The 26997-nt window shown below is 42.5% G+C and overlaps 2 protein-coding genes across 2 annotated transcripts in view; one reads left to right on the forward strand and one right to left on the reverse strand.

Annotated features, from left to right (window-relative positions):
• Window positions 1–484: 484 nt before the first annotated feature.
• On the reverse strand, window positions 485–6232 carry ddx59 (DEAD (Asp-Glu-Ala-Asp) box polypeptide 59). The gene is made up of 8 exons (XM_084547621.1): window positions 6197–6232; window positions 5132–5953; window positions 4104–4286; window positions 3898–3987; window positions 3289–3540; window positions 1537–1689; window positions 1011–1139; window positions 485–848 (listed from the first exon to the last, which is right to left on the reverse strand). Exons 2-8 carry the CDS (start codon window positions 5936–5938, stop codon window positions 588–590), a joined length of 1875 nt encoding a protein of 624 aa, XP_084403747.1. The 5' UTR covers window positions 5939–5953; window positions 6197–6232; the 3' UTR covers window positions 485–587.
• A 718-nt stretch (window positions 6233–6950) lies between these two features.
• Window positions 6951–26997, forward strand: part of camsap2a (calmodulin regulated spectrin-associated protein family, member 2a) — a 44833-nt gene continuing 24786 nt past the window's right edge. Inside the window, exons 1-3 of the mRNA XM_084548548.1 lie at window positions 6951–7514; window positions 10606–10865; window positions 26048–26209. Coding sequence (XP_084404674.1) covers window positions 7376–7514; window positions 10606–10865; window positions 26048–26209 — 561 coding nt within the window. The 5' untranslated portion in view covers window positions 6951–7375. The remainder of the gene's footprint in view (window positions 7515–10605; window positions 10866–26047; window positions 26210–26997) is intronic.

Raw genomic sequence — 26997 nt, forward strand, 5'->3', positions numbered from 1 at the left:
AAAATAAACGCAAGTATGACTCGGTATGTTAGTTAAAAGTGTTTGTAGATCCATTCGTATAAAATATTAGCAACCGCACTCGCTAACAGACAGAGGAACTTTTGTTTATTGTCAAGTGTCTCCTCTTCGCTTCCGCCTTCGCCCGCCTCGATTTCAAATCGTCCCCGTCACTGACACCTGATTGGCTGAACATCCGGAAGTCATTACGTCATGTTATGGCTTAAGTCTGCAGGGACGTTAGACTGACGCTAGGTGGCAGCATAATTACAGTATTTATTGTACCTCATGAGAGTTTAGGACTGTGACCAATGGGAGAAATGAGCTAATCATGTTTTCCCTTCTAAATTTAGCTCTCAGCCGTTTAAAATGTGATGTAATGTGAATGTGCCACAGTTTAAATAAAAACTAATATTCTCTAACTCTATCTGCAGAGGAAAATAGAAAGTTAAAAAGAAACAAACTTCACAAAACCTGCATTCAGAAAACACAATTTATTTTTTTCTTCTTCAACAAAACTATATACAAACTAAACATCTTGCATTGACTCAATAAATAGGCAGCATTGCAGGATTGATCGGAGGTACTCGCTACTTCTTGCGACGGTCGTGTTTTTTTATGATGTCCATTAGGTTGTTCTTGGTAACCAGCGTGTCCCCGGGTCCCGTCTTGGTTTTCTGTCTCGCCCTCCTCTGCTGCTCGTGGAGGTGGGGTGAGTTCAGGAGCTGAGGGGGGAGAATTGACCCCGTGGGTTTGACCCGGTTCACGACCTCCAGGAACAGCCGTTTGTTGTTGTTGTTGAGGAGGGTGATGGCTGTTCCTCTGTGCCCTAGCCGACCTGCTCTACCCATCTGAACAGCAAGGAATAAAAATGATAGAGATAAAGATGACAGTTTGGTATTCCTAATCCAGCATGATTATTATTATTATTTTACTTCTACCTTGTTAGAAATACATGAACAACACAGTTATTAAGTTATTAAGATAGTGCTATGCATTGCTGCTTGACTAACCTGGTGGACGTACTCATCCATCGTGTTTGGCATGTCAAAATTAACCACCAGTCTGACATTGACTAGGTCCAGTCCTCTGCCTAGCACCCCCGTACTGATCACGACTTCAAATTCTCCATCCAAAAGACCCTGAAGACACAACACAGAAAATATTACACTGTGGCCTAACCTTTATTGGTTATTATGGTATGTTTAAACCTGCACCTTATTTTCTCATTTGTTTGAGTTTAATCTGGATTATTTTGGACCTTGTCTAATTGGATAAATCTCTACTTCTCCTCCAGTTTCATGTTTTCTTAATTGTTGTAGTCCTGGAAAAATGCTAATCTGTTCTCAAAGTTCACTGTCCTGTCTGCACTAATATCACAACAAACTTTTGAATTCAATACACAGACAAAACAGCTGCAGCTTGAAGCTGACCGTCAACTTCAAGCTGCAGCTTAATCAGGAGCAACACTCTTGGGCACCAAACATGGGAGCACTGGTGTTTATCCACTTTTCTGTCTGCCACTGGCCACTGACTCACCCTTAGGATGCGGTTGCGTTCCCACTGGCTCTTGTCAGAGTGGATGGCCACAGTAGTGAGGCCCGTCACCTTGGAGACCGCCTCACACAGCAGATCAGCACCCAGTTTACAGTCCACAAACACCACCACTGGAGGCTGATACAGCTTACTGTCCTGGGAAATCAAGAATAATAACATTAGATTTCACAACATTTCCATATGGCACACTAAACTAATTCATATATTAACTCTCTCTCTCTGTGTGTAAGTCACTGTGCTAGAGGCTGGGTGAGTGAAAACTTCCTCTTATTACCTGGTCCCAATTTATGCCTTGTCATTGACAAGACATGTCCTAGCCATTTCAGGAAATGCCTAAATACCTGTATTTGCCTTGCACAGCACGGTAGGTAACGTTATAATTGAGTTCCATTCACTCTCTTACATCTATTAGGAGAACATGTTATGTTTCTCTGATTAAGTTTCATGCCACGGATCAGCCACACCATTAAAACCACTGACAGGAGAAGTGAATGACACTGACCGTCTTGTGACAAAACAATGTTCCACTGGGAAACTTTTGGACCTGGCATTCGTGTGGATGTTACTTAGACATGTAGCACCCACCTGGACTAGACCAGGCACCCCCACCCCATAGCAATGACACTCCTTGATGGCAGCAGACATCCCCAGCAGGATGATGCAGCCTGACACAGGCACACACGCAAAAAAAAACGCTTTAGGAACAACTGAAAAAACATGAAGAACAGCACAAGGTGTTGACCTGGCCTCCAAATTCACTAGATCCAAAACCAATCAAGTATCTGTAGGATGTACTGGAACAGGCCTGGTCCACAGAGGCTCCTGCCCTCAACCCATAGGACCCAAAGACTCCCCCACTAACAACATTCTGTTGCCAGACACCACAGCACACCCTCAGAAGGAACATGTCCATTCTCTGATGAGTCACAACTGTTTTGTAGGCACAATGTTAGGCAGGTGGTCATAATGTTATGCCTGATCGGTGTATACCAGCTGTAAGAGCTGCAACATATGAAACAACTGATTCTGAAATGTTTCTGAGTCAGTTCCAGAGTTTTGATTTTACTGCGGTACCCCATCCAAATCCCAGCCTAATACCCTGCAATTCCACAGTATTCCTGCAACACCCACTCACTTTTCCCTGTTCTGTCCAGAGAACAACCATTCCACTCTTGGGCTGAATTAAATAACAGCTGTCATTAATAACACGGTTCAAAAACAATAAAACAACATCCCTGTAAGAAAAGTGCCTCTTGTTACTCAAACTGTGGCCAAACAGCACTTTTTCACTGGCTATAACTAAAGCAGAGTCTTCCTGTGCTGCCTTGTGTAAATGGTGCAAGCCATTGCTGGGATTCCTGGAGCGGGGCCATGGCTCTGGGCCCACCCATTTCCTCCAGACAGGGGCCAGGGCTGCAGCAATGGCTGTCTAAATATGGTGTAGTGGGGAGACTGGTCCTTGGAGCTTAAGGAATTCCCACGTCCGGCAGCCAGATAATAAAATACCAAGATGGCACCAGTGGGTGTCAAGACTGAGTGATTTAGAAGGTGATCCATTTTTGTTACACAGAGTACAATTATAACTAAAAAAACAACTACTGACCAGTTAAAGAAAGCAGTGTAAACTACTTCACCCTAAATTAACTTTTTGAGGCTATATGTGAATGTGTGTGTTTTTTATCTGCACCTCTCCAAATCGCACATAAAAATGGAAACCTCGAGTTTAAAACCTACATTGAGGATCTCAAACAGCTTCTTCTTCTTGGAGGGCTCCTCCACCCAAAGCAGGATCTGTCTGACGTTGGCACAGGGCTGGTTCTTCTCACCAATCACAATCCGTACAGCGTCGTGGACCAAACGAGCGGCCAGCTCCTCCGTCCATGTCGGAATGGTGGCCGACGCCAGCAGAGTCTGGTGCTGTTTGGGGACTTGGTCCAGAACCTCCAGCACCTGCTGCTGAAAACCCATCTTCAACATAGTGTCGACCTAGAGGGGAAACCGTAAAGTTCCTCATCAGAGATTTCCTTTAAGAACTGATTTCAATGAATATGTTTTTCACAATTATTCTGATATTATTCAGTATAATCTTCCATTTTTTTATATCATGTTTTGAAACATGATATCACCTTAGCTGAAACTTGCTTGTGTAATAATTACTGAGAAATGTTCCTTTAGATGCAGACAACCACTATGAATTAGTGATTCATTTGAATGCAATACAGTCATTTGTTCTTTCGGGCCCCCTGTCCTCATGGCCACTAAATTTGTCTTTGGCAGCACTTTTGTGGAAGTGCAACTTCGAACAAATGTTTTTTCTTTCACACCTCACACAACTGGTCATACCTCATCAACCACCACAACCTTCACTTTGTTGAGCTGCAGTGCTTTCTGCTTCAAAATCTCAATGAGTCGCCCCGGGGTCGCTATGACAATCTGAAGGAGATTAAGAGAAGAACAACACGATGATGTGGGACATTTGTTAAAAATGCACAGGACACCGCTTTCGACTCCGGGAAGAGAAAATTACTGTGAAGACGGAGAATTTTTACCTTAATGCTGCTCTTGAGGCGGTGGAGCTGAGGGGGAAGTGGCATGCCACCAACCAGCAGGGCGGTTCTCATGTTCGGGAGTCCCATCACCAGCTCCTTGGCCTGCCTCTCTATCTGAATGGCCAACTCTCTAGTGGGGGTCAGGATCACCGCCACAGGGCTGCCCGCACTGTGTTCTGCCTTCTAAAAACAGATGTGAAGTTACAGATTACAACTTCTATGAATAATTAAATAATTTATATTTGTGTAATGAAAGTTATTTTTCTTGAGAATGCACTGATTCTTTGGGCTCTTTCCTTTGCAGACGGACGTCTTTGCCCCTTGCAAGGCAGCTTCTCTGTCAAATAATGGAGGTATAGTCTCTTACTTATTGGTAACGCAGCAAGGAAGATGTCTACTGTACATATACAGTAACATCCTACATAATAATAATAATAATCACAGTAATTCTCCTGGCTCTGTAGGTTCTTTTTCATGTCTTTAAAGTATTTGTTTGCATCTGATTCTCTCTCATCTTTTTTTCCTCCCTCCTCCCTTTATTTTCTGCCTTATGCAGATGGGTCCTCCCATATGAGCTGTGCGGTGCTCAAGTTTTTTTTAATGGGATTGTTAAAAGGCTTTCCTTGCCACTGTAGCCTTCGTGCTCCATTTGGGGATTTTAGTCTCAGGGTTCTCAGGGCCAACATCCGTATGCCTAAGGCTTCAGTGGATGAATTTGTTTTACCAAGCTGCAGAGACACATTAATTCAAATGACGCATACATTTATGTTATGGCCAAGATTTACTGCACCGCATACACTGTGTCACAAAAACCTTTACAATCAGTGGACAAGAAGTCAGGCTGTTACAATGTTAAAAGTTACACATGCAGACAGTTGCTGTTTTCTAAGAGTTGGTTTCTTCTGAATAAAAGTTCCTATAGATTGAGAAATGCTTTGGCTAAAATGTATCTTGGTGTGAATAGGCAGTTTTGTGGTATGAATTAAAACAAATAATAAACAAATTAATAAATGGCTGCACTACTGTACCTCCAGTGCCTTCACTACCACCGGCAGCAGGAAGGCCACGGTCTTTCCCGATCCTGTGTCCGCACTGGCAATCACATCCCTTCCAGCGAGACCAACGGGCACCATCTGCATCTGGACGGGTGTGGGTGCCTCGTAGCCAGCCTTTTTCAGGTTGCTACTTAAAGTGGCAGGAAAGGCACAGTGTTCAAATTCTACAATGGGCCTCATGACGTCCCTCCCCTGGGTTTCAATGCCCAGCTCCTGTTTAATTCGCTGCACCTGCTCGTCTGTTAGGCCCGATATGAAATCATCTTCACTGTAAGAGTAGCCTGCTGCTGTGTCGGCTGCAGTCTGCCGAGGCTGAGGAGTCCTTTCATCTCCGTTTTGGTCCTTACGGTCGAACGCATCTGCCCCAGTCCCCATCCCCATTTTCAGTAAATGGCTGGCTTTGCATTCAAGACTGCATACATCGTTGTCAGTGGCGTCACAGATATATTCCCCGTAGCGGCCACACATCACGCAGACAGGCTCCCCTGGTTCAGGCCATCTCTGGCTCTTTTTGAACGATTTAACTGGTTCCTCCTCATCATCTGAGGAAGACTTGTGTCCATCTTCATGTTCTGAGTTTTCTCCCAAATGTGCAGAGTCTACCTCTGCTTGTACCGCCTCATCCTGTGTTTTGTTGTCTTCACAGGCTTCCTCTTTCCGTGAAGGTGTCTCTAAACTACTTTTGTCGTCCTCCTCTTGATCAGCCTTGATTTTCTTATTCAGAATTTGGCCTGAACTCTGAGCAGGTCTCTTCACTTTCAGGGATCTCGGCATAAACATTTTAAAATTGTTTACCTGTAAACACAAGAAAGTAGATATAAATATATAGATCCACTCTTAAATATCATCGTCATACTTTAATATGTAAAAATGAAGAACGACTTCCTTCTTCTTAAACCGACATTTTTAACGAAGCTTTCCTGTTCAGTTTTAAAATTACACATTTTAAACCAACACTATGTCATAAATGATCCACAAACCCCAGGAAGCCTCTTAGTAGCTGAATGTTTCATATAAGTGAACAGCAATGCACATTACCTCCTCGCGTCAAATCTTCCAACAGTTCAAAACAATCGCCGACGCACATCGATGACGTAATCTCATTCCGCGCTTCGGGAAATGTAGTTCACATGTAAAAGGCTTGTTTTTCGCTTGGTCTCTGTGTATTTATTTATGAAAGACAATTTGGACGCGTATTTGTTTAATTTTTTTATTAAATGTACAACAAAGTATTGAATATATTTTCCTTAAGTCTTATCTGAGTTCATTTTTTTACATTTTGGGTGCGACTTGTACACTGCAGTAGTTTAACCCGGTTTTATACATCTCAAAGAGGATTACACTGGTATTAAAGAATCACAATACAGTCAGTTAAAAGGTCTAAATGAGAACACGTAATAATAACAGTCCTCGGTTGTGATTTCTAGCTAATTGCAAGCACAATGCATTCCTTTTATGCTACATTCAACCGCTCAGACTCGTAATCGTAAAGCTAAACTTCAACGTGTTGTTCAATCACGCTGTATTTTTCGGCCGACATTGTTTAACACGGTTAAATATTATTTTTGATCAGCTGTCGTGTGGCTAATATGACTTGACACATTTTAGCCGTTTTAGCTAACGTGTTGCCGTAAAGATACCGTTCAAACCAAAGGACTAAAATAACTGTATTCCTTTTCCCGTTAACAAGTAAAGGCACCATTCGCGCATGCGTATTGCGCCACAAAGGTGCAGGGCTGAAGAGCCTCAGTGCGGCACGAAAACCGCATCACGGTACTGACAGAGGGGGGAATGCAAAAACACACCTAGGTTATTAGGTGAATTATATATTGCCGTGAAAGGAAGAAGCCGTCTGCTTCCAAAGAGCCTAAATAATGGAAATATTGCCGTTTTTATTCCAAACGAAGAGAAGTTTTTCCTCTCAAGTCCAAGGAGACCTATCTTGGTCCGCCGGAGTCCATTTCAACTGGTAGGGAGCAGAATGGATGAACAACACCGAGAGTAGCGGCTCATTGTGTCAACGAGACTGAATATCAGACAAACGCGCAGCCAGCCTGGCATTTTATGACTTAAAGAGCCCGTGAATAACTCGTGGAAATACCCTCGATCTCTTCGTTTTGCAGCTGTTTGCTGTTTTTCCATGAAATTCCAGTAGTGGGATGCTTCGGCGTTGTGTCGCTTCATAGGGTTTAACGGTGCAATCCAAGGGAGAGAAATATGGGCGAAGTTCAGGACGTCAGGGATGTCAAGAAGACCTTCGTTGCTCCGGCGATAAAGTCGTTTGAGCACTACGACTTCTCCCGAGCCAAAATCTGTTGCAGCCTCACATGGCTGGTGGCCAAAGCATACGGGACAGGTAGGTGCACGGCTGTGCCTCTGTATAGAAGCTGCACGAATTTGCTGTAATTTGTGTTTTTAAATGCGCCTTTTCAGCATTGCAATCTAATTTCGTGCAGACACTAGTGTAATAAACGCGTAATATTTTTGTAGTATACATTTTAAAATTACATCAAAGCGATGGGAAGATATAGATCTATATCCATAAAGATAAATACATTTCACAAATACTATTAGTATCAGTTGTGGGTCTTATTAAATTAATTTCATGTTAGGAAAAAAAAATCCAAGAGTTAAAGACAGATAAAAGGGCCATGTCCACTGAGATGTGAAAGTACCTGTCCCAAATGATGTCACCTTCAGGGAGCTGCGTCCTTGTCAAAATTAAGAATAAATTAAAACAAAGGCTGCACTTCTTAGCAGTATATAATGGTGGTAAATGAAAAGAGCAAATGATTTTCCTTCTTAAAGTATCTTGCTGCTCTTGTGTGGCATGCAGTAACATTTATTGTAATAGAATAGGTTGAGGATGAAGTCAGTTTTCAAAAAGAAAATAGAGATAAAAGTAAGTTTACACCACTTCCTCATTATGTTTAATATTTAAAGTATTAAAATGTTATATATGGGATGTCAGTGCGCTCAATATACAGATGTAGCCTGCTGAAGAACCTCCACCCACATCGCAAACAATGCAGTGGAAACAAAATGGCTAGTCTGTCTCATTATTTGGCTAGTGTGCTCTCGCCTTGTGCTCTAGACCGTCCTAGAGTCCGTGCTGCGATTTGATTATTTGAATTCTTCCTCATGCAACAGAATCACTTCGTTCAAAAACTATTCCCCCCCCCGACAGGTGGAGACTTGGACGGCCGGCCCCAGTAGTGGGGAGCAACTACATGTATCACTTGACAGCATGTGGCAAAACAGCACTGTGTACATGAGCGGAGGAAAAACATCTAGGGGGGGGGGTTGATTTCTCCAATGTTGTGTTTTTGGTTGCGCACTTCCAACCCGACCTTTTGAAAGGAACAACTAAAAATATGACATGATGCACAACTGCAGCAGGAAAACATCTGTTTATGTGGGCCACCCAATTAACTTTTATGGTGCATACAGCGAAACTGTGCTTATTAAGCAGCGGCTGTATTAAATAATAGTTATAGCTTAATAATATATGAATAAATACAAAGTGCGAGAACTATATATCTTTTCTTTCCCACCCGTTCATTCACTAATTCGCTATGAGCCCTTTTATCGTGATAAGACTTAAAGCATAATGTTCATATAGGCTTAAACGTATCAGCTCTGAAATAAGCTCACGTTGAATGCATCATTCTTCACCCATGTGTTGTAATAGCCCAGACGCCATGAGATCCCTTGCAGATCCTCTGTGTATCTTCAATCAGGCCTGAATGAAATGGGCTGATTCCAAAAATACAGCCCTCCAGAGAGAGAGAGAGAGAGAGAGGGAAGGAGGGAGGGAGGGAGAGTGCAAGAAAGACAGAGGGGAGCAGGCTCATCTCCAGATCCCAGCCTACGCTGCTCTGAATACTTCACATGCATCTGCCTCATTACACCAATGCAAAAAAGGCATCAAGAATATGCAGTCAAGTAGATGCTAGATGGGAGATCATCTGCTGTCAGGAAGTGCTATCAAAAGGCTATTTCCGCGCACACACTGATGCCCTCTTCAGCGGTCTGCTTCACAGCCGGAGCTCAGACGAGATTCATCGTGACCTGAAGCTGGTTCCCTTATCAAGACCGTTTTTAGATCATATTGTTCAAGGCATTAAACTCCAGTCGTCAGTTGTTCTGCTCCTTTTTTTTATTTGCCACAACAACTGATGAATGGGATATTGTGAACGTGAAGGAAACCCACACAGATTTCCCTGCACACATAGAAGCTTAAATACTACAAAACAAATTAAATATTGAAGATGCACAACAGCTGGAGTACGATATAGGTTTTACACAGATGCGAATCTGATCAAATATTGATCAGATAGATATTGAATTCATTTGTTATTCTCCACAACATGAATAGAGGATCTAATCTTCATAGCTGCTGCTGTCTGCTGTCTGCATTTCTGTCCCATAATGACACAGAGTCCATCTGCAGATGACCTTGTTGATGATGATCAGTCAAAGCAGGTGATTCATTGACTTGTGTGTGTGTGTGTGTGTGTGTGTGTGTGTGTGTGTGTGTGTTGGAGGATGGGCGGCAACGTTGTGCAGCATAAAACCGTCAGCGTTGCTCACCACATGCTACGTATTCCTCTGCACACACACACACACACACACAGGCGGTTATCGAAATTGAAATCTATTCTCATGCTGTTGACTTGGTGATGAGCTCCGCATCAGGAGTGTGCGCTGATGTTTTTTGATGTTTCCACCCACAGCCACAGCATCTCATTTAATTAATCATGGTTATATATTGTTTTTCTGGGAAGGACGTGCACGAGCTTCTCTGTCCATACAACCACTTCCCTGTTCAGCAGACGCAAGCAAGAAAAGTACAGGACAAAAGCAATAAAAAAATACAATGTTTTTGAAATTATTTGTAGACTATCCCCTTGCAGTGGACTTGCCTGAGGCGATGAACACACACACACACTCTCATGCAGCCTCCCTCTTTGATGAGGCAGGCGGTGAGAAGGGTGTTCCCAGGGAGGTGGAAGCTGCGGAGATACAGACTAGATGAATCGATCGGGTTCCACTTCTCCTGCAGTTGCTATAGCAACGCCTAGGCCTATCCACACATATCCATGTCAAGATATTGTCAAAGCATGGCAATAAAAAGAAGTGGTTCTGCCAAATTATTGGCAGAGAATCTGTGCACGCAAGGGAAGAAAAAAGAATAAAAACCCTCCACGGAGCCAGAAATCCGAGCCATTAGCTTATCTCAAGTTTGCCAAATTATTCACTTTTTATTTCTTGGGCTTCTTCAGTCTTTGTGATAATTGGATGGAAGATAGGAAATTGTTCGGGTTTCGTAATTATTCTCCTCATCTCGTTATTTATTCTCAGTTCACACCAGATTTTACAATAAATAGGATTTAGTAGAATCTGTTACCTGAAACCACGCTTCCCCCCTCCCATCTGTTACACAGACAGCATCCCAGCAGACTTGAAGGACCCCTTCTACACAGACCAGTATGAGCAGGAGCACCTGAAGCCCCCTGTGGCCAGCCTCCTGCTGTCCGCCGACCTCTACTGCAGGGCCGGCAGCCTCATCCTGAAGAGCGACGCTGCCAAGCCGCTGCTGGGCCACGATGCCGTCATCCAGGCTCTGGCTCAGCGCGGCCTCTACGTCACCGACCAGGAGAGGCTGGTCACGGAGAGGGACCTACGAAAGAGGCCGATGCAAATGGTAAGTCTTACTGTTTCCAGTCATGAAGTTCTCAGTAACTTAGACATGCTTCATATGCATAATCTTTCCTCATTCCATATATCCATGCAGCGTGCCTTTTAAACTTTAGGAACTGCAAGTGGGAGCTGCAATCTCATATTTTTGCTGGCATGGACTCTTAGCTCTAGCTGCATAATTTACATAATGATCAGCTAAGTTTAGAACAGGAAATGTAGTTTTTTCTGCTTTGATGCTGCCTTTATTTCACTTGCAATCATTAAACGAAATAAAAAACCCTGAGTTAGGCCTTGGCAATGACAAAAAGTAGTTCCGTCAAAGTACCTGTGCACAATCTTTGCAAATGAGCTTTAAAACACCCATTAATTATACAGTAGCTTATCTCAAGTTTGTCCGATTTCATTTTCTATCCGTCCGCCTTCGTCACCGCCTGCAAACAAAGGCAGGAAATAATTTGTGCCGTTTTGCATATTTGGGAACAAGAAGAAGAATTTATTTGAGCCTGTGATAGAGAAGTTCTCAGGAACTCAGGCACGTTTGATATCATAATATCTTTCCTCATTCCACTATCCCATCCATCATGTCTTCTAATTGTTTAGTTAACCAGAGGGTATTCTGGACTACCAATGTAGAAGAACAGGAAGTGTCACATTTTTTTTTCCTAACATATTTTCTCTTGCATGGACTCCTCCAGAATCCTGTATCTTAGCTCCATTTGCATGATTTACATAATGATCAGCTACGATTTCACACTAAATCTAAAAAAAGCTGCATAAATAAGAATTAAATAAAGTATTATAAATTAACCTGCAGGTTTTACTGCAGGTAGTGTTGAGCGTAAAGTAAATGTTTGTCCCTTTGGTCATTCGGTTAAAAGTGGCCAACCTCAGGGGTTGTTGAAATTAGGTCTCCATCAGCTTTGCATTTTCAAGACAGCAGACTGTGAAAGACTGGAAATCATGTTGTGTCTTGACGGCCTATAACTGTGGATGTTTTTTTTTATTTCACATGTTTAATTAAAAAGTCAATAGAAACCCACTACTGACTCATTAACACATATGCAACAACCATCACTTCTCCCCATACAGATTTTTCAAGTCCGTCTGGAGTCGAAATCACCAATTCATCCTCACATGCAGTCTTAAACCCTTTGGCTTTAAATTCGGCGTGGGAGCATATAGCAATGAGATCTATAATCAACACATTTTTTGGAGCTCGTCTCCATCAGCCAGGGTCGCAGATGAGATGACTTTATAGGCAGCCTACTGAGTGACAATGCGGCATCCTCATTATTTTATGGGGAAAGTCTCAATAGGAGGCTTTATTGCTTCAGTGAATTGCAATCGAGACACGATTAGCACACAGTATGCCTGCAGTCTGTTTGTAGAGTCTTGCTGGTTTTAATTTCCCTTCTATGCTAATTCAAAAGTTATTTAAGTTTTGTTGGGGGTTTGCATTTAAGGCACTTGGGGTTGTGAAGGCAACAAGTATTTTTAGCACAACAGTTTAAATTACAGTCACGTCATTTAAAGTTGTGGAAGTTTATGTTGTGTATTTGTAATTCTTTGTGTCCGCGTGTGATTTAGCGATGCTCTCAGCTGCATAATCCGCGTCTTCTTGTGCGTTCGTGTCCGTCTGTAGGATTATTTTTTTAACTTCTCGATTATATGGAGTCGTTTCTAGCCCAGAGCTAAAGAAGTGTTTTACACTTTTTGACGTAGCACTGTTCACGACTGAATGGTTTGTCAGGGCAGCGACGGACGGTGTGTGTTTGTGTGCGCGCAACAAAGCTGTTTTTTGTGAATGTGAAAATGAGCTGCTAGAAGAGTGTGAGACTACCTCTTTCTATTTTCTCCCTCTCCCTTTTCATTCTCTATTCTCACTTTCTTCGCTCGTTTTCATCAGCTCTTCTTATCGCCTCTTATTACTTCCTTCGTTATTTCATCACTTCTTGATCACCTTCTTCACTATTCCCCCCCGCGTCGTCTCATGTCTGGTCGTACTTTATTGCCCCATTATTTGTCTACACACCTCATTGTGCAGAGGTTCCACAGACCGTGAAAGCGGGGCTTCGTGATCATGATCTCTGACTTTTTGGTTTCAAGCAAGAGACGTTAGCAAACTTACCTAAGGGATAACCGGCTTGTGGCGTCCAAGCAGTCACAGCAAAGTCACAGAGTGTTATTAGTGGGGGCCTTTGGGTCCTATGGGTTGAGGGTAGGGGCCTCTGTGGATCATCCCACAGATACTTGATCAGTTTGGGATCTAGTGAATTTAGAGGCCAGGTCAACACCTTGTGCTCTTTCTGCTAAATGTTTTTTTAGTTGTTCCTGCTGCCATCAAGGAGTGTCATTGCTATGTGGTGGGGGTGTCTGGTCTGGTCTAGGTGGGTGGTACATGTCAAAGCAGCATCCACATGAATGCCAGGTCCAAAAGTTTCCCAGCAGAACATTGAATTGTCACACGATGGTCAATGGTATTTACTTCTCCTGTCAGCGGTTTTAATGTCGTGGCTGATCGGAGTATAAAGGGAGGTAATTGAGGAAAAGCAAGTGGTACAGAAATGCTTGTGGGAAGCTAAACAAAGACGAGAAGAAGAAATAACTGTAAAACATGTGGACCAGATGTCAAATAACAAAAAACAAAACCATGACAGAATGCAGCATTGCCCCATTATTTGTCTACACACCTCATTGTGCAGAGGGCCACAGACCGTGAAAGCGGGCCTTCATGATCATGATCTCTGACTTTTTTGGTTTACCTAGGGGATAACTGGCTTGTGGTGTCCAAGCAGTCACAGCAAAGTCGCTTTTCAATCCCGCAGTGTTGGCTCTTTCCACTGTTTAAACATTTTGCAATAAGCTCTGCTTTGCAAATTTGAACACTTTCTCACCTGAAAGTTAAGTCCGAAGGGAACACTTGAGCTGTGCCCTCATGATTTTAGTATTCCCAGAGTGTTTTATTTTGATATGACACTCCCCGCAAACACATCCATCTTCTTCATCACTTCCTTGTTAAAAAAAAAATCCAAAATAATGGCATACGTTTGACTAAAACTCAGATTTATTTCTCCAATGCTACGGCAATTTTATAAGAAAGACCAGAGCAGGCCTGCTAAGGACATTTAGCTTCTTGGGTATTCTATGACTTCTATGACTCAGTGGTGACTTCAGCCATATACTATGGAGTGGTCTGCTGGGGCAGCAGCATCTCAGCGCCAGACAAGAAGACACTAAACAGACTGGTCAAGAAGGCTGCCTCTGTTCTGGGCTGCTCTCTTGAGCCTGTGGAGGTGGTGGGTGATCACAGGATGGAAGCGAAGCTGTCAACGCTGACGGAAAACCAGTCCCACCCCCTCCACGGCGCTGTAACAGCACTGGGAAGCGCCACCAGCAGTCGACTGCTTCACCCAGGTTGTGTGAAGGAGCGTCACCGCAGATCATTCCTTCCTGCTGCTGCTGTGAGGCTGTACAACCAAGCCTGTTCTCAGGAGGCCACACACGTCGATCTGCTGTTTTATTTAATTGATATTTTTGTATTTATTTAATGTTTTACTTTTCTTGTCTTATGCAGTGTCCTTAACTACATGCTACTGTGACACAAAAATTTCCCCACTGTGGGATAAGGATTATCTTCCTCCCGCACGCTGGACTCAAAAAAGAAAGAAACTCAACAGCACTGCTGAGTGGAGTAAAATTATTTAAGATTTTCTTTTTATACTAGTATCAGAATAACTTAAATTCATGTTTACCTTCCACCCTTTACTGAAATGTGTGACATTCAAGAAAAAAGTTACCTGAACGCAGGACACAGGAGGCAGTGAGAAAGGAGAAAGTACAAAGACTGGTGGTAAAAGGTGTATATATACACCGATCAGGCATAACATTATGACCACCTTCCTAATATTGTGTTGGTCTCTCTTGTGTGTCAGAGAATGGACATGGACCTTCTCAGAGTGTCCTGTGGTGTCTGGTAACAGAATGTTGTTAGTGGGGGCTTTGGGTCCTTTGGGTTGAGGGGAGGGGCCTCTGTGGATCATCACACAGATACTTTATCAGTTTGGGATCTAGTGAATTTGGAGGCCAGGTCAACACCTTGTGCTGTTCTTCGTGTTTTTTTTAGTTGTTCCTAAAGCGTTCTTGTGTGTGTGCCTGTGTCAGGCTGCATCCTGCTGGGGATGGCTGCTGCCATCAAGGAGTGTCGTTGCTATGGGTTGGGGGTATCTGGTCTGGTCTAGGTGGGTGGTACATGTCTAAGCAGCATCCACATGAATGCCAGGTCCAAAAGTTTCCCAGCAGAACATTGTATTGTCACAAGATGGTTAACAGTATTTACTTCTCCTGTCAGTGGTTTTAGTGGCAGGTAATTGAGGAAAAGCAGGTGGCACAGAAATGCTGGTGGGAAACTAAACAAAGACGAGAAGAAGAAATAGCTGTAAAACTTGTAGACCAGATTTCAAATAACAAAAAACAAAACCATGACAGAATGCAGCATCGTACTTTAAAAAATGCTGTAAGTTTTTGTTGTGGCCGAGCTCGTGTTAGACGGACTTTATCCTCTTGTGTAATAAATTTTATTGAGATTCGGAAATGCTAAAACATGCAGCTTTGATTAATGTTCGCCATGAGGTTTATCAAGCTGTGCATGATACAGTTAATGTGGATTACCTGCTGCACACAAGAGCTCAGGTGGATGAGGGGGGTCATGTATTATTAAGAGACTGCTTTAAGACTTGTCTTGGCTAACAAGGTGAGTGTCCAGGCTGTGCTGTGTGGAGGTAGGATGAGTCACAAAGAAGAAGAAGAGAAAAAGGCTTCTTCTTCTGGAGGACATGGAGAGGATGGTTTGATGTCTTGAGAGGTTTTAGCAACAGAAAAAACATCAATGGAAGAGACTAAGCATCTACCTGAAGTCGTAACTGTGAGCCGCTCTGGATGAGAGCACCAGCAGTGCATTTTTGGTAAGCGTGTTTGTTAACTCGGCAGTTTGTGGAAAGCATTCTTTCAGAATAAGCAACTTTAGAGGATGTTCGGGGGAAGCTTTAGTAAGTCAGCGAGCAGCTGAGGCAGATGCTGATGATGTCTCGTCTGACACACGTCACAACTGAGAACATTTACTGCAATTTTTCACCGGGTTGCCATATTCACTTTGCTTTGTGGTCTTGTTTTGTACTCCCCTCTCCTTTCCTGTCACTATTCTGCCCACTCGCCCTTCTGTCTTCCGCCACGTGACGGGCTTCAGCACGTGAAGGCGCAGAATCCAAGTCGCAACTCCAGCCCACTCGGGCCGCCTACACACATTCTGCACCGCTGACTCTCTCTTCCACCTGTAGTGTTCACGCGGAATAAAGGGAGAAAATGTGGAGGAGGGCCCGAGGATATGAAAATATTATTCTAGCGTCAAACATAATAGCCCACACAAGGCACCACAGAGAGCACGGTAATAGCTTAAAGTGGTTTTCAGAAAGCTTTAATTGCCAAGTTTTTGATCAGCACTTGGTGATTACTTGTTGTGGTGACCTTTCGAGCGGCGCTGCTGTGGCGACGGAGGATTTATAAAAAGAAAAAAACAAACAAGCAAATTAATTAAAATGTGTGCTGTAATTGCATATCACTTTCTTCAGGTCCTTTCTGTGCTGCTGGGATTGAGTGACAAAGTGATACTTAAACTGGACACCATGACAAACAGATCATCAAGTGACAGACCAATATCATGGATGATTAATTGGCAGCCCCGTGGAAATTCAATCTAACAGTCTGTTGCCATGGTTATGTTAAGTTGGGCGAGACGAAAATAACGGCACGGTCTGAAAAGAGTCGGGAAAGTTAGCCGATGAATGAAAATAGATTCTTTGTGGGAGTGCGCCGGGGATATGTTTAGAAATCGGCACCGTCAATAGCGTTTAATAATACTCTTTGTAATTGATAAAGATATAATGTAGCCAAGATAAAAAAAAGTATATATATATTTTCTATTTCCGAAGCATTTTCTGTGTATAGCAGCTAAAGGTCTAATAACTTTAGACAATGAAATTCACTGCAGCCTTCTTCTATCTGTCACCTCAAGGAGTTTAGTGAAGTTGTTAACTGTCTGCTTAGCGTTAGCGGATGCCTTTTCGGATGAGTGTTCATTGCAGTAGTACATTTATTGTATTTCAGGACTGACTTACATATTCTGCATTAGTGAAGTATTTCCACACACGTTTAACAGTTGCTAGTTTGCTGCAATGACCCACTGGGCTCCTCACCTGTCTCCTCGGAGGCGTCTGTGTTGTTATTGTCACGTGATCGGCGACTAGTCCGACTCGTCGGTACAACCCCTAGTATATAATCGCATAAGTTCTCGACTACAGTCACAGTCTGAGCTGCCAGTTACTGAACAGGTTCACAGGTCTATTATCTTTCTCAGGCAGAATTTATGCACTGACAATATAAAAGGGAGCCTGCTGTCCAGATCTACTGTGCTCACCTGCACACACTTGCATGCACGGGTTTTTATGAATGTCACAATACTTGCAAAGGAGCAAACCACATATTCTGGAAATTAAATGATCTTAGCTTTTGACGAGCTTTTGTTTAAGGCGCCGTTTACTAAATAAATTCATCATGTAATCAGATGTAGAACATAGCAGTAGGAAGACATACGATTCCAATAATATGCTCTACTTGATATATAAAGTACGTAATTGTGGTGAATAACGTGTACATTCATGCAACTGGACCCTTAAATGTCATAAGTTTAATATTTAATAAAGCAGCAGTAAATAGGTCATGTTGGAGAGTTTTTCACATATTTTATAGATCAGGCTATCGCGCTTATCTGCTGTTAGTTGCATGCTGTGAATACTGACAGTGAAAGACACGGCGCCTTATATGGTTTCTGAGTTGCTTTATTGGTTTTACGCGTCTCTCTGTGTGTCTGCGTTAGACGAGCAATAAAGCAGACAGGTTTATAGTCACACGCGTGTCCAAGAATGCTTTGAAATTTTACCGTAATGACATTGGTGCTTCTAATGTGTCCGCTTTGGGATGAGCGTCCACTTTGTGCTTGTAGATATTTTTAGAGAGTCATTTGTAGAGGAAACTTTATCATATCAGTGCTGGCTTTCAGCTCTTTTGATTGCCAGTTACAAGTCGGATTTGCACAATGCATTTAAGCTACTTATTCAAACCTTTATTTGTTCATTTGGACCAAGTCAGAAAAGGAATCTGAGCTTTGCAGCAAAAGAAAAAAACAAAACAAACTGTAGACGCGCTTTGCACATCTTTGCAGCAACTCTGGACAAGAACAAAGAAAAAAAAAACGATTCCCTCTTGCGCCTGATTAAGCGAGAGTTATTACTGTTGCTTTATAATGTTATGTTACGTAATTTCCTCCTACATGTTCATAGGATGAGTCTCTTCAAATAGACTACATTTCAATCCAGGGCGGCTCTTTAACCGGTCAGAGTGTTGAAAACTGATTACCGCACCCAAATATTAGTTTTTCTGTATGACAGATTGATTCACCAACTCATGTGCAGCATGGATGAATAGAGGGAAAAAAAAAATAAAAAATAACAGACGGAGATACACTTCCTCCTGTTATTCTCCCTCTCTCTTCCTGCCTCCATCGCAACCCCTATCGGGCAGGCGCTGCGTTTCCATGGTAACACTCCAGTCGGCAGGGTGTTGAGTGCAGGTGGGTGTGTGCGATGAGTGGGGGTGCTCATTGCTGCATATGTGGTATGTGCGGCCTCGAGCTCGTCTGTGCAGCTACGTGTGCGCGTGGTGGGGGTTGTACTATAGTGGTGAGCACTGTCAGGGCTCTGAGGCAGAGAATGCTGAAATGCTGGATATTCGTACAAGCGGACAGGCGGCATTTCTGAGACGCTGCCTCGCAGACCTAGGCTCACGTCAAAACACATGCACCTACAGAACACCAAGTACGGCGAGCTGGCCTCCTTATTCTTTTTCCCGGTGCGTTTGATCTCGTTGGAACAAAGACGAGCTGAAGCAGCTGCAGCAGGGTGGAAGAGAAGCCCATCCTCCTCGGCAAAGTCGCAGCCAGTGTGTTAACGCTCAGTGCCCGCGGTGACTCCCAGAGAAGTACAGTATGGATGGATGAGCAGCAAGCACATTGTATCATGTGATGGCCTGAGATCTGCATCTTTCTGTCCTGGTTAGATTGTGTTTTTTTAGGCAAATACAGCGCATTTGTTCTTCATTTAACACATCATAACTATTAACTAAGGCTGAGAATGAACGAGTAACAGTCAGGCGTCATAGAGACTTGTCTCTGCTCTCAAACCTCTCAACAAAAGCACACATTCCTCCAGAAATCCTAAAAGACTGCAGAAAAATGAAAACATGTTTAAGGTAAACGTTCTTATCAGGTGAAACACAGTTCAGCAGCCAGTGACCGCTTTTAAGCCCAGTATTTGTATGTTGTTAATTAGTTAATCTCAGTCATATGAAGATCACTATCCTGGGGAAAAGAGCAACATCACCCAAGCTAATTAACATGGATAGTGTTTTCCAGTTCTAATATCAAGTGATGAGTGCAGAGATGAGTGTGTGAGATGGTTATCTAACAGTTGGCACATCCCTACTCTTTCCCTCAAGGATTATCTCTTTCTACAATCACTGTATTAGCTGTTAAATGCTATGTCTTCTTATTTTGCAGCACTTTAAGCTCTGCAAACTGCTCCGCAAATTTCCTATTTAAAGTATGTGCAGACCACAACATAGGAACACACATAGGAAGACTCTCTCTCTCTGTCCACATAAGTACATTAGCATAATCAATTTGCAGACACAAGACAGAAAGCCATGACTGTTAATTGATATCTCATAAAATCGGGCTATGCACGGTAGATAATGTGCAGCACCGTGCTCAGTTTTGTTGCAAATCCAAGTTTTGTCTTTACTAGTGCAGCTACGATGCTTATCAGGATAGAGACAATTGAGGAAAACATACATGACCCTTAGGATAATGAGCTTTCACTGCAGCAAATTTCCATCTGTGGTCACTTCTGTTGCACTTTGAAATTCGATTCAACCGTTTCAACCCAAAGGGCCTTTTCAAAACATCGTGGATGGATTTGGAGGAGTGAAGGCATATCACCAGAGTCGGGCAGCACTGGCTGGTAGCCACGATCCTGTCCCTAGATAGTGTTCTAAGGTTAGCTTTGAGGTTTCCATATAATTGCTATGTTGGGTTTGGATCTTGTGGAGGGGGAAGGTATGCTACTTAAAAGTTCCCTTCCCACAACTGATGCCAGACCTCACAGTCGGTATTTTGTGCGTCCAAAAGTGCGCATGGGCATGTGTGAATCTGTGTTATTTCCGCTCGCAGTAGCAGAGGCTGTTAAAAGAGTTGTGTCATCTCTCCGACTGAAAACTGGAAGGTTTTATGTTTTGGAGGATTTTCTGATGATCATGGGAGAGCTGTGTCATTCCAGCAGCTTATAGGAGAAAAGCTGCGTTCCTTGGTCGACCCCAGGAGGCTTTCGAGGGGGAAGTCAGGGGTTTGGTTAATCAAAATGTACTTTCGTTTTGACTGAAATACACTAATCCTCTAATTACATTACCATTATTTACAACTTCACTTTGTATTTAGTTCTAGCTCATCCATCTGCTTTCTCGTTGCAGGCTCATACTACAGAAGTTCATGGTCGATTTAACTCCTGACAATCGGAAGAGAAATGTAAGGGCTCTGTACCAAGATTCGGCCCAGATTAATGCCAGGCTATGGTCACACTATTACCACTAAACATGTTTTGATGTTTCAAATCTGGATGATTGAGTCAGTATAATGACAAACAGCATTAGGAGGGAAAGGACACAGAGAAGCTGACGCCGTTGTCAGCTGTCTTTTGCGAAGACGCCATGTTGACAGCGTCTCCCCAAACACTTTCTCATTGGCGCTCATGTGGCTTTCTGCTTTTGTTTTTTCAAAAGTATTACAAAGTTAGTTGCAAGTTCTTCTTCTTTTGCGTCTTCCTCTTTGATTGAAGTCGGCAAAAGAGCTTTGAGATGCGCGACAGCCGCCTACCACTCTGGAGTGTCGATCTGTAGATTTACAGCAAGTTGTTGCACTGTAGGCTTCATTTGTTTTCATATCAGCTCAGCTTATGTTCACCTCCACAGAATTTTATAGATTTTATATATGTAGAAAAGTCACCAAACTGGCCTTAAACTTCTTAAACTTTGTTGTGCTTTAATCTTTAAACCTGAACAAGGGAATAAAGCAAAAAAAGGGGGGGTGGAGGCGGCTGTATATGCATATGAAAAGTTAAATTGCCTCTGTCGCAGGGCTGCTTTTAGCCTTTTACTTTTCGGTACAGGGTGACCTTCAAAAGAGACCAGAGAAAGGTACAGCTGAGTGGTTTTCCATGTCCTGCTGAGTTGGCGTGAATTTACCTGAAGCTGGACGGATTCATTTTTCATTCATTCAGATGTTCATAGAAATCTGCCCCTGCACAAAGTCTCTGGGCCTGTACAGGAAAGCTGTAATACTAAAAGCAGATTCGCAGTTCAATATTACATCACCCTCTGGCTAAAGTTAAATCACTGTGTGAGTGTGTTTGTCCTCAGTCACGTGGAAGTACAGGAGACTGCTGTGCAGAAGTTTGGCGATTGTTTAGTTCATGATCATTTTCTGGTCTGATTTAAGTTTCTGTAACAACTTTGGCAAATAATAAATTAATATAAAAGCCAATAAAAGCAGATAAATGTTGATCATAAGCAATTGCAGCCCTGTAAGTATTTTAAGTCACGTTTAAAACATAACTGTGGTCATTTAACTCATCCAGATCATTCTGCAGTGATGGTGAGGATGAACGTTGTTCATCTTCTTATGGATACCTGTGTCACATCTCAGTAAGCAGCTCAGAGCTCCGACAATGGAGATTTGCCTTTATTTACAACAGACACACAACTGTGCGGTAAAAGACACCACACACTGTCTTTTGTAGGTCGCCGTGGTACATATTTGCGGTTCCTTTGTGCAACGTTAAATCAGGCTTCTATGGTGGATTTTCCATCCTTGCTTCTTTTCTTATTTTTATTTTCTCACCACAGAGCTGTAGAAGAGATGAGCTGTGTGTGTGTGTGTGTGTGTGTGTGTGTGTGTGTGTGTGTGTGTGTGTGTGTGTGTGTGGGTGTGTGTGTGTGTGTGTGTGTGTGTGTGTGCGCGCCTATTTCCCTAGGTGAAAATATAAAACCCAGCACAATAACAACAGGATATTGACCGTGAAGCAGCATCTTCTCACCTCATGAGAAATCATTACAAGATATATGAACACAATCAGCTTAGATGAGGAAGCAAAACATGTGTGTGTCTATGTAGGAATTTGTGCAATTCAGCAAATCCTGATTACAATAACTGGACACAACCATTTTTGCAGCTCTCCACAACCAGCATGTGATACAGGCAGTATCTTGGGGGGGAAATGAAATTAACAGTCAGAGAAGCAGCTTTATAATTAAAATGTCACTAGTGTGGATCCTGGGAAATGAATCAAATGGACTGAATTGGTAACATTTCTCGCTCTTTCAGCCATCTGTATGCCCCCAAGCAATGCATTTGATCCCTGCTGACCACTGAGGCTGTGCTGGGCAGCTCCAGTGTGGTGGCATGTGCGGCTGAACGTGACGTAAAGCGGTGCTGAAGGAGAGCATATGTGCTCGGCAAAACCTAAAGGTTAGAAAACATGACGTCATGTCACACTGCAGAGGAGACGCTTTTATTGTAAATGACAGGCGGGTCAGAAAGGCTGACCCTTTCTTTGGATTGCGAAGTAGCTTCCTCTCTTCTCTTTCCTACCCCTCCACCACCCCCGACTCCCATCCAATTACTAAAGCCTTTTACATCCCTCTAAATTTCATCTGACATTTACACATGGTCAGCCAATCTGATGCTGACTGTCCATTTCTGCGTACGCTACGCTCTCACTTAAATCAGCGGAGGCACATTGTCCACTATATACGGGAATATACGCGTTCGCCCGTGAATTCTGACGACAAAGAACTTTTAGAGAGGCATTTTCTACAGTTATTGAGAGTGAAACATGGTGCAACTAGGAAAAACAGAATCTTGATTATATGGTCGGCTGATAATCTGATCATTTCGGAGTAGAGGTCAGGGACTCGAGTGCTGCGCATACACCGCGAGGCTGTGTGAAGAAGCAGCAAAATTGCCCATTGCTTATAGTTGTTCTCTTGTGGTCATCCGAGGCCTTGGTTGTCTAAGTCTTGTGTATTTCCCACCCTGAATGTTTCCAAGTGAAACAAGCAGAACATAAAAATAATGCGTAATAATGTGTTTGGATGAAGCCAGCTCTTCTTGCCAATCACTGCTCTCTGTTTGAAAAGAAAATGAGCAATAGGAACCAAAATCGTAGATAGTGTTTCCTTGCTGCAAATGTGTAGGGAACGCCATATTGTTTGAGCCTCAAAGCTGACATCTATTCAGCTTGGTACCGGCCCACTTTGCATCACCTAAGCTAATCTCTTTCCATGTCTACGCCCCTTGACTTTCATTCATTTCCTCATGATTTCATACAGGCCCCAATAATCTGTTGTAGGTTTTTGAGCTTTTTACTTGCAGGATATAATATAAATGTAGTAAGTCTGGCTAATAATTAAATGCTGTTGAATATAATTGGATGTTCAGTGACTCATCTGAGTCCACGTAGTCGTCATCATGCTTAATTGCTTTCGCGGCACTTTTTTTTCCTCCATCTCCATTAATGCTCTCTTCGTCCATTTATTTGTATTTTTAAATGCAACTTTAAAACTAAAAGCTTCAGCCTTTAAGTATTTTGTCAAATATATGTAAATACACAGTTCATTCAAACTTTAGCCAATTGCTGTTTAACTTTATGGTGAAACAGCAATGTGTCATATACACCTGCATCTTCGAATGAGCATGTATAGTGAACACAATAGTCATTCGGTGTGATTAGACACTGTGGGTCTGTGGTTTAGTAAACAAGATTAAAAGGTCTGATCCCATAAAACCACAGCAGACTCAAATCAATATCCTCAAATTGCTCAGCAGTGAGGGAGGAGACGAGAGGAGAAAGAGGCCTTTGGGAATCCATGCTTCTCCCTCTGTCGTTTTTTAAAATTAGTTTTGTTACGGAAATAAAGGGCAGATTTGAAACTGTAACTCTGCAAACTGATAACAAGATGTGTGTGTGCGTGTGTGTGTGCATTGTCTCTGGTAATAATGTTTTACAGTGTTTGGACAGGCCTAATGAAGGCCAATAGGAAACATCTTGGCAGTGTATTATTAAATGGGGTTGCTTTGCTGCCTGGTTGCCAGATTAGAGATAGGGGAGTTAAGAATTACTACACTAATGCGATGTCACACAGGAAATTCATTTCAGAACCATGCACACACTTACAGATGCTGATTTTAAGGCTGGCTTTACCAGATATAATTTCTTTATATTAAGGAAAACATCAATAATCTTGTCATCACTCGTAGCTCTCAGTCAAAACTCTCCAACAGTTGTACAGCAAGGCAGGGCTGTATTAAAACATACGCAAATATTTAAACATGGCTCAGTCTCATTGATGAAAGCATGAAATAACATCATGCTCTTCAGTGACAAAATCAAAGAACCTCAGGGTCCTTCAACATCTCTTCCGCAATAAAACTTCCAGTTATACTTTAATCACTTCGGTTCCTGCGTGTATAACTGCATCATTGTTGATCTTCAACGGGCCACTTTGAGTTTATGGCTCATTAATGGGGTTAGCTCATGGGAAAGTTGCTCTCCAAGTATAAATATTTAGCAGGTGGATTCCTGTAGTGTGTGGAGGATGCACGAGACAGTATAAACTGACAAAAGGGAGATGGACGTCGGAGCCACAAACTAAAATATAACTCACAAGTATTACACAGGCCCTACTAAAACCACCCAGGTGCAGTAAAGTCAATGTTACATTTTCCACATTTAGTCCAAGTTGTTGCCCACATTGCAAGTTCAAGGGATCAGTTGCAGGTCAGCACAGTGTCACTTTAAATGTTCTCAATGAGGTAACATGCAGGAGGATAAAAATGTTGTTATGCTTTGAATTTGCCTTTCATTGCATGTTAGCCAATTAGGCTGCAGCTTTCAAAAGTAAAATGGAAAGTCAGACCTAGAATGAAAATATACTGACGTAATAGTATGCAAGCAGAACGGGGGCAGGCAGACGCTCTTGGATTATATTGTATAACAGAGACCTGTCTTGGATTGCAAAGGTACATTTGAGGAAACACAAAGAAAATGAAAAAAGCAAACGCTAACTGCTCTACAGGATTTTGGTTTGTTTTTTTGCTGCAGTATAAGAACTAGCAGGCTTCCTGTCTTTGGCACTGAATGCACACATAGAGTTTTCAGCCCTTTGGAACAACAACACGTCCCCGGCTATTGTAAATCTATTTACAGAATGCCGCGATGGTTTTCCAAAGCTGAATTTATGTTTGTGGCTTTTGAAATTAGAAACCCTGCATTAAAGGAATAGTGATGACAGGAGCGGTATATGTGTAACGGATGCTGGTTACTTGGACTCTGTTGTCAGGAAGATGTCTTAATCTGGCTTTTCAAAGGCTAGCAGTCGCTGTGAGCAAACTGGGTCTTGTAACAAGGGATGGTTGCACTTGTTTCCAGGGCAATAGCCACAAGGGAAAGACTGAGGTTCAGATAGAAGAGGATTTGGAGTCCTGGTCTAATCATGTAAATCACTGCCATTTCATCGTATTGCTCTTACTCAGCCATGGTATCGGCTAATAAAATCATTTTTGTTTACTTAAATAATGGTGTAAAATGGTACAACTGCACTTTTACAAGACTATTTACAAGACTAGAATGCAGGCGTAGTGAATGTTTCAAGTCTAGCGCACACTCTTTTTTATTGAGTTTTTCATATTTCATTCTGAGTGGATCTGGTAGGGTTTTGTCTGCAGTATTTCTGTATGAATATGTGTTATCTTGAACAGATTTTCTTGTGTCTCAGTCTGTTACTGAGATATATACGCTGTCATGGTCCGAAGTCCAAAACTGTGATGTTCTCTATAACTCAGAATTTGTAAAAACCATGGCAGAATCAATTACAAACCTACACGTGCAGTCTGATGGATTCCCCTGCAGCCATGCTACATCATATCACTCTCTAATCTATAGTTTACTGTATGGTTTCCTGTCGCAGAGCGCCCACCTGGCAATGATCGACACTCTGATGATGGCGTACACAGTGGAGACCGTGAGCGCGGAGAAGGTGATGACCTGCATTCGTCAGTATTCATCCAGCCACCCTGAGGTGGAAACACCTTACGACACAGAGGACGCAGTGACCACCTGGATCAACAAGGTTGGTTATAATATATATGGGTTTGTCTCTGTGTGTTTTTTTTCTTTTTTTTTTCTGTGTTTTACTAACCTTTGTATCCAGGAACCGACAGGGCTGGTAGCATTCGCAGCATAATAAAACATATTAACTGAAACAATAACAGTAGACTAAAAGCTGGCCAGCATTCACTAAAGTATGAGTGAAGGTATTTTTTTAATTGTCATTCTAGCACAACACAGAAGCAATACACTGATCAGGCATAACATTATGACCAACTTGCTAATATTGTGTAGGTCTCCCTTGTGCCTCCAAAACAGTTCTGGTCTGGTCTAGGTGGGTGCTACATGTCTAAGTAACATCCACATGAATGCCAGGTCCAAAAGTTTATCTGCAGAATATTGCGTTGTCGCAAGATCGTCAATGTTATTTACTTCTCCTGTCAGTGGTCCTAATGTTATGCCTGATCGGTGTAAATGCAGCCATATTATATATTAAAATTAAACAAATTTTATTTTTCAGGTCTTTAGAAGGTCTAATCTAATATATGGTCTTAATCCATGCAAGAAACATTCCCTGTGATGTGTTATCGTTGCACATTTTACAGTAAAACCCATTTGAACCTATATTTTGAACCTACATGTGTAGTGCAGGTTTTTTGAATTATAAAATGTAAGTGCTCGTCTACATGGCCTGCATGCACAGATGGCCCATGCATGGCCCTCCATGCAATACTATAGGACCCAGTCTGTTTACATTCTTCTAGTGGGAACATTGGGACGCTGCCAGCTCTGAGCTCTGCACACACACAC

The sequence above is a fragment of the Chelon labrosus genome, assembly GCF_963514085.1.
Source record: "Chelon labrosus genome assembly, chromosome: 7".
Classification (NCBI taxonomy): domain Eukaryota; kingdom Metazoa; phylum Chordata; class Actinopteri; order Mugiliformes; family Mugilidae; genus Chelon; species Chelon labrosus.